Source organism: Myotis brandtii, unplaced genomic scaffold (genome assembly GCF_000412655.1).
Source record: "Myotis brandtii unplaced genomic scaffold, ASM41265v1 scaffold399, whole genome shotgun sequence".
Classification (NCBI taxonomy): domain Eukaryota; kingdom Metazoa; phylum Chordata; class Mammalia; order Chiroptera; family Vespertilionidae; genus Myotis; species Myotis brandtii.
In genome coordinates, this window is record NW_005365325.1 from 3,868,585 (window position 1) to 3,877,151 (window position 8,567).

Genomic DNA, 8,567 nt, shown 5'->3' on the forward strand with positions numbered 1-8,567 from the left:
GCCTCTTAAAGTGCTGTGGCTAGATTTAAGCATTTAAAAAAGATTTAAGCAATTAAGCAAAGTTAAAACCTAAAATAGACATTGGCTCCAAAACAATGTGTTACTGTAATAGTTTTTCTAAAGAAAAAATACATACATAGATCTGTATAAAAAGTACTAAAAGAATGTACACCAAAATGCCAATAGTTTTTAGTTTGTGTATAGAAGGGGAGTTTGAAAATTCAAACAATTTTCTTTTCTTTGTGTTTTGCCATGTTATTAGAATTCAGCAGGTATGGGTTAGATAATCAGAAAATATGTTTAAAAGACAACACAACTACAATAATAACATCAGCAATGAAACTGCTATATCATGTACGTGTGTCTATATAAATCTTTATATTATTTATAATGCTTTTACATTTTCCAGATAATTCTGGTTTAGACTCACAGTGAGTTCCCACAAAACCTTGTCCACGGGCCAAAACCCCATGCTGCCACACTCTAATTCTGTGTTTAAGTGTCAGTTTCCACATGTCTACATACTGTTTCTATCCTGGGTACCTCATATGGGGGCACTTTGAAAATGTTTGATGGATGACAGAGCCATTGGGATTCTGACTCATGAAACAGGATTCCTAAGGACCACCCTAATTCCAAAATTACTAAGATAAGTCACAGGATCTCATTCTTTATACTTAGTGAATTGTTATGCATTTCTGTATTTTATTTCTAACCAAGACTTATGTTGTTTTTTTCTTTTACATGAAAACATATATAAACCACATTTAGCATTTGTATTTCATATTCAAGTATTCCGTGTCAAGAAGATTTTTATAATCATCCTCTGAAAAATGCCCTAAGGAAATTCGACCATACTACCCTTTTGGTTGATTTCATATCTTTAAGTGATTTTCATGGGCATTTTTGTTATTTGTTAAAATAGTTTATAAACTAAGTTTTAGATTTTTCTCAGAAAGTTTTGAGCCAGTTTCCTTAGTAGAGTTATAAAGGAGAGTTTAAAAGGCATTGAAAAGTATGTGAACCATGGATTAGTCTTTTGGTGCTAACGTTTGTAACACTCCTACACCTGCCGGCTTCTGCTGGCTTCTATGAGCATGGCTGTGGTTGCTGCAGAGGCTAAAGTGGCCTGGTGTTCTTCATCCACTGTAGATAGACAGATCTCTATCTTCAAAGTAGAAATGCTTCAAAGTAGGCATGGGGAAGTTTCACATGGTCAGACTGGGAGTGTAAAGATTAGTGGTATTAAACAATGATTCATACAGAGAAAGTATAGAGGAATTCTGTAAACAGAGGAGCCACTCAGCTTCTGACTGACAGCAGTCAGACATCTAAACTGCAGGAGGAGATGGGCTGACTGGCCTACAGGGGACCATGCTTGGAGTGGACAGCTGGCAGCCTCATGGGACCCCTACCCTTTGCATTCTTCTTTTGTTTGATTATCTATCTCACTAGATAATCATTTGTTTAAAATGTGAGAACATAGTAATGTATATATGACAGCACACAGTTTAACCTTGGGGATATTACCTAGAATATCTGGGCCTAAGTTATAAAAATAACGATAGTGATAATGGCAGTACTAACAAGTAGCAATTATAGAGGATTCAGTCTGTCAGATACTATTCTAAGCGTTTGGCATGTACCAATTCCTTTTACAAAATGCTCCCCTCACACTGTTTGTTGTCAGGACTGAGGGAAATAACTCAGTTAAAGTTCTTAGCATGGGGCCTGATCAAAATTATGAGTTTCCAAAAGGTTAGCTATTTCATTGTTATTTAAAAAATAATAAATGCATCTTTCTCCAAATAAAACTCTAAGAGGCTTTAAACATTTTTGGTTAGATGAAGTCCCAAGGCTTTGTCATATCCCAGAATTACCCACAGCCTAACTCAGTGCCTGGCAAATATTAAGTCATTGACAAATATGTATAAAAACAGCACATATCCCAAATTGTATGGATGTGTTTGTAAGTAGATATCTCAGGAGAGAAAGCAGTATGTAGTTTTCATCAGATTCTTAAAATATTTCATGGTCTAAGAACTAATGAACCACTACTTTGAACAAAGAATTTGTCACCGTGTGAGTATTAAAGTCCTAATAAGAATAACTGGGAAGCAGGGAGGAAAAAAATCTGTGGTGCTGTCTCCCCACCATCAGAGGATTTGGAAAAGCCTTGTGATGCTGGCCTCTGGATTAGCCATCCAGGATGGCTCCCTCTCCCCACCTGGAAAGTCCCATTTGGCCTCTGGGGCCATTTACATAAGACTGTGGGATTGCTGGCTGTTCTTCTAGCTTTGAATGGATGATTCAATGTCAGATCATTTCATTCTGGTTTTGTAGAAATCATAGAATGTTAGTACTGGAAAGAGCCTCATCCCTGATCTATTTCAGGGTTTTTAAATTTGTAGCAGATGTGCCACCCCGCCCCACCCTGCACTCATGGAGGACATCGCTGATGGGGGATAGCACTCTTTACATCTGTGTCTTTTAAATTGTTCTCAACGTAGTACTGAACAGAACCATTACCAATTGATTCAAATTAGCATGTGTGAGAAAACCAGTTTTCCATCCATGTCACGTTTCTAATGTCCTTCTATTACAGTTGGGAAAATTGAGGAGATGACATTTAATATGCCCATGGATTAGACTTGAGCACTGTGGAGTGAGTGATATGAAAGCTTTGAAATAGCTTGTGACTACCAACTAGAATCATCTCAGTACAAATATCATCTCCTTTGCCTCTGCTGTTATTTTCCTCATCTTTCATAGGATAAAAAATAATGCTTTTAAATGATCATTTACCTTCTTACTACACACCAGTCTAGAGGCAGCTAAAAAGAGGCTTCTGGATGAGGAAATTACAAATGATTAGTTTAAATAGTATTCCATGTGTTTTTTATTTTAAACAATAAAATAATTATCCAAAGCCTCGGGCCTTATGCCACTCCTCTCATCTCTCAGCATCCTTGAAAAGAGCACTATGGGAAAGTCCTATACTCAAATGTAAGACACCTGGAACAGTTACAACTAGCTGAGGATCCATCATTTTCTGAGCCTCAGTTTCCCCTACTTAGTAGGAGGATATTTGACACTTCATAGGAATAGAAAACTGGATTCCTTGTGCATTAAGAGAAAAAAATGCCTCACTGTTGAAGAGTAGGTTATGAACATTTATTTATTTCCCTCTGTGTGTATGTGTGAAAAGAAAGCAAATTTAAGTGAGGATGAGAACTGGCCAGGGAAAGACATGAAATAAAGTGCATTTCCATCCTTTTAAAGTATGAATTAAATAACATAGACGTGGCTTCAGAATGACTAAACACCATTGTAGTTCCTATAGCTTTGAATGGAACACTCCCTCTGCATTCTGACAGCATATAAGGTATGAGCCCTGGCCTAAAGTTTTCCAGTTGATTCTATGGGAAAAACTGGAGAACACTAGAGTTTTTAGGCAGACCAGCAGACAGAGATCAAGTTCTGACATGGCCTAGATTTTTTTTTCCCTTTGAGGATTATAAGGGTGGCCAGGGAAGGAAGGAGTGCCAGATACGTAGCTATCCCTCTGCCTTTCATATACACTCTAAGTAAACTGGCTTACGTCCCATCCTTCTCTTTCCTTTTGCTTTGGCCCCTCTTGGCAATGTGAAAGTTACAGATAGAAATTAGAAAATAAGCCAGCGTTACACAAGAACATATTTATTGTCTGAATAATAAAACTTGGTGAAGGAGTTATTAGAATTCCCCCTACCTGAAGTACAAGTCTCCACTAAGCAAACAGAAGCAAGACCCCTAAGTGAGAAAGAATATATTGACAACCTCACTCATAAGGCATTTGGGGATGTGTTCAAGCAAACAAGCTACTTCTTCCTAATGGACCGGAGCACTGATGACACAAACATACAGTGAGAGACACAGCAAATCAACATATCGACGTGAGTGCCCTACCACCACCAACCTTAGACTTCTTAAAGGTGGTTGCTTTGATTTACACACACAAGCACTCGGACATCTCCCTGCAAAGGATGATTTGCATATAGTTTCTAGCCAATACTCTTACCAAAACACAAACAAAACAAAACAAAACAAAAAAAACAAACCTTAAAACAAAACCTTAAAGACAATGGTAATAAATAAGAGAGAAAAAGTGAAGAGGAAACAGGCAGCTTCCATCCTGCCGGGAGGCATGCAGAGCCGTGCTTGGGCCTCCTCCGAAACACAGGCAGCACTGACAGCTTCCAGCGCCCAGGAGAGAAGCCTGCGAGGGGGAAGGAGTGAGCACTCTGCCGTCTGGGTATTTGCAGCAAATCTCTACGATGGGGAAACTCAACACTGTGTAATGGGTGTCCTTTTCGAGGTGGCTGGAACAAGTGTCTCTGCAGTTACCGAGCCTCTGAGGAAAGGTGGGAGGCATGGCTTAGCACGGTCTTTGCAGGTGGCAAATCAATGGCAGTCTCATAAATAATGTACAGAAACCAAACCCACTTTTTTCCTTTTCAAACATGACTTCAGATCACTCTCCAAGTGCAAATCTGGATAGAAAAACGAACTTCATGGGGAATGTTAGCCCTGTCTTCTGTCCCCCTCCCTCCACGGCAGGGCAGACACGGTCCCCTCTGCTTGCAGGACGGCCCATCACCTACACCTTAAGATAATCGTTTTTCAGCCGGCCTAGCCGGGTCCCGTGGCTCCGGATGGTGAGGGCCAGCAGTTCGTATCGGTCCCGGAGCCCCGCGGAAATGTCCAGCGTTTCCTTCAGCAGGGACTTGGTGTGGACCAGCATCCCCAGGAAGTCCTCGTTGAGCCTGCTCTCCTGCCGGCTGTCCTGCTCCTGGCCCTGCTTGAACTTGCTCTCCAGCTCCGTGAGGGACTTGTCCGAGTTGGAGTAGGCATCCCCGATCTGGTGGGACTCCCGGCGCAGGTACTTGCCGTAGCTCTCTTCCCCGTCCAGGTCGTAGGAGATGCTCTTGCTGATGCCCTCCAGCACCCGCCCCGCGTCCTCCACCTGGCGGCCCAGCACCGTGAATTGCTCCCGCAGGGTGAGGCTCAGCAGCCGGCTGGCCTGGCTGCCCTCCCCCTGGGAGCAGCGTCTGTGGTCACTCACCCTGAAGAGCAGCTGGCACTTCTCGGGGTCATCGTTCTCCTCGTAGTCCCCGTCGGGCACGAAGTAGTGGTGCAGCGTCCCATTGGACATCTCCGGGTAGAGGGGGCCATCGAAGTAGCCCTGACACAGGTGGCAGAAGAGACCCAGCCAGAGCAGCTTCAGGAAGGCCATCTTGTGGCTGCAGGAGGACAGGGGACCCCTGGAAGAGACTTTTCGCCGGGACACGAGGAAGGGGGTCCCCTTGGGAGTCAGGGCCGCCTCCCCGAGACAGCGTCAGCCTCAGGCCCCGCTGGCTTGCTGCTGCCTGGTGCTCCCTCTCCAGCAGGCTTCATGGGGCTGTGGCCCCAGCGCCTGGGTAGCAGGGACAGCAGCGCAGGATGCACAGGGCTCTGTGTTCCCGAGCTACGTGCTGCTGGGCGGCTGCAACTCAGCAGGCTCTTCCCCCTGCGGGTCTCAGGGTTTGGCAGGACTGGCTCTGCGGCTCCGAGCTCTCTCCCAGAGTTTCCCCTGCTGCTGGGAGCTGGAGCCTGGAGCTGGAGAGAAAGGCTGGCTCTGGCCCTCTGGTGCTATTTCAACTCCTGGGCTGGGTGGGAATGCCGAGCTTTTCCTTTGGCTAATGATATCCTGAGGATCTCTCTGCTCTCAAATTACAGCTGGTTTCGTCACTTGGAAGCCAGGGAACAAGTTTGGAAAGAAACCTCTCACCAGGTCTCTGTTATTAAAGGTACAGGGTCTCTTTTTCAAGACTGGAAGGGAGACCCTAAAAAAACCAGACTTTGGCTTAAAGGAGAACCTGGGGACAGGATGACTGGAATTCCCACCCCAGAAAGACTGGTGTGCTATTAATATGTGGGGAGGACGAAGGATGGTTACCCTGGAGAAATGACATTTCACATTTTTCATAAGGATCAGTTAGAGTGGATTCGATGAGTATGTCTATCATTAAAAAGGTTGTGACTATGAAGGCAGATTTGAAGTATAGAAAGTGGCAGTTTGACTTGAAAATGGTTAGTTAAAATTTATAATACCAATACTTTGGATGAAATAGGAATTAGAAAACTGATGAATTTATGTTTATAAGTATACGTAAGAATAAAAGCTGAAATGGAGTTTTACTGGTTTAGTAAGTAAATGGACAACTGAGATAATTGTTTAATTTTATGGAAAACCATCCATGCTAAGCTCCTGCATTGTATCTTTAACTTGACACCTTTATAGCTATTATCTCTTTGAAGATAGTTAAAAGTTTTTGAAGAATAAAGGGCTGGCACTGTTTCCCCATTTTCCAAATGGAGAAACAAAGGGGCATTATGTTAAGCAAATTTATTATAGTCATAAAGCTATATTGTAGTTAAGATTGTAGTTGAGACAGCACTCACTAAGTCACAGGGTCTTTTAACTTAATTCAGGGGGAAAAAAGGTATTTTTTTAACCCAGCCATTATAGTTTCTGGTTTATTAATTGATTAGCAAATAACCATCCTTCAGGACATCTCATTTGTTTAACCAATGTTTACTGAGCATCCTATATAATAAAAGGCTAATATGCAAATTGACCAAAAGGCAGAATGACCGGTTGCTATGACGTGCACTGACCACCAGGAGGCAGATACTCAATGCAGGAGCTGCCCCCTGGTGGTCAGTGCACTCCCACAGGGGAGCGCTGCTCAGCCAGAAGTGGGGCTCATGGCTGGCGGGCGCAGCGGCGGTGGTAGGAGCCTCTCCTGCCTCAGTGGCAGTGCTAAGGATGTCCGACTGACAGCTCCTGGACATCCGTCAGTCGGACATCCCCCAAGGGCTCCCAGACTGTGAGAGGGTGCAGGGTGGGCTGAGGAAACCCCCCTGAATGTACGATTTTCGTGCATCGGGCCTCTAGTTTACTATATACCATAGTCTATTAAGGTATTGTGATTAGAGCAATGAACAGAAGTAGAGACAAATCCTTGCCCTCCTGGAGCTTATGTTCTGGGAAATGGAGAAAGGATTAGATTAATACAAATAAGACATATTGTATGTTGGGTAGCAATGGAGTTGCAGAGGAAAGACAAGAAAGGGATGGGAAAGCAAGAGGCAGCATTCCTAACATGGTTATTTCCTCTTTCAACTTAAAATATAACAAACACTCACATGATTTGCCTGTGTTTATACTTATCTCCCTCTCCAAGTCGTAGGTGGCTGGTATCATTCAGAGCCACAGTCTATACAGCTTTGGACTGTCACATTTATTGCCATCACTTTCACTGACATGGGTCCAGACTCCTGGATAGACATGAGAAGTCTGCTTAAGTAATTGGATATTTTGTTAATGTGGTGTCACATGCATAGATTTTTGAGATATATTAACTGCATATTTTTTTCAGTGTTAACCAATTTATTTCCCAACAACCTATAATATGTTTTAAATATATTTTTATATCTATTTTACATATATTATCCCCATTTTACAGATGAATAAACAGATAGGTTAAATAGCTAGTTTCAGACCCAGGTAATTTGACTCCAGACAGCATATTAAAAAATATGGAATGTTTCATGAATTTGCACAAGGGCCAAACTAATCTTCTCTGTATTGTTCCAATTTTAATATATGTGCTGCCAAAGTGAGCACTTAACTGCACACTTTAATTGTTATCCACATATTTGGCATCATGAAAACATAGACCAAAGGAGTCTTCTTAGTGTTGATGCTTACTGAAAGGCTATGGCTTATTTGAACTGTGCAGGTTTGCCCCACTATCTGAAAGTACAGTGTTCCTATGAAACCTTTTGTTATCCAAAATGGCATAAAGCAATTACCATTAATTTATACAGGAAAAACTGAGGAGCATTCCCACACCCAAATAATAATCAAACCAATCATACCAAATAATACATGATACTTAAAATAATGTCAACATGGAGTAGGAGCAGGAATGATATGCTATACAGCCTATATAAACTAGAAATAATGCATGTATGGTGTAGTTACAAGTGCACACTGCTCCTCTAACTTGTTTGCTGCAAAACAAACACTGAACACTATTTTCACTTTTTGCCTTTTTTTTAAAGCAAAAATATTCTTCAGATTTTTTTGTTTTGTTAGTAAAAGTAAGTACCAATGTAGGTAGATCTTTCGTAAAAGCGAAGTGGTGCAAGGTGACCTTTGGAAAAGCAGGGCATACCTATAGTCCAGCAGAAAACTACAACCTCCTCTGGGTGAGAAACTGAATTTTTGGACTCAAGAACCACATGGCTTCATTCCTTTTCCCTGGGGCATTCACAGATGATGACAGATGGATTCAAATCGGCTGCTTGGCAAAGGGAAGAGGGCTTGACTCCGATTCACTCGACTTACTACACAATCTCCCCTGGAATTACTAGCCAATTCTATTAAGCACATGTCTAGTAAGCACTTACTACTGCTTGTCCTCCACTATCTACAGGGTGCAGTGTTAACTTAGCTACAGATACAAAAAGGTGCAATA

The 8,567-nt window shown here is 42.2% G+C and overlaps 1 protein-coding gene across 1 annotated transcript; it reads right to left on the minus strand.

Annotated features, from left to right (window-relative positions):
* Window positions 1–3,683: 3,683 nt before the first annotated feature.
* FIBIN (fin bud initiation factor homolog (zebrafish)) lies at window positions 3,684–5,756 on the minus strand. The gene has a single exon (XM_005873086.2). It carries the CDS (start codon window positions 5,273–5,275, stop codon window positions 4,640–4,642), a length of 636 nt encoding a protein of 211 aa, XP_005873148.1. The 5' UTR covers window positions 5,276–5,756; the 3' UTR covers window positions 3,684–4,639.
* Window positions 5,757–8,567: the final 2,811 nt, after the last annotated feature.

What these genes read in the sequence shown, in the direction of transcription:
- FIBIN (XM_005873086.2), bottom strand. Translation starts at nt 5,275, where the DNA reads ATGGCCTTCCTGAAGCTGCTCTGGCTGGGTCTCTTCTGCCACCTGTGT.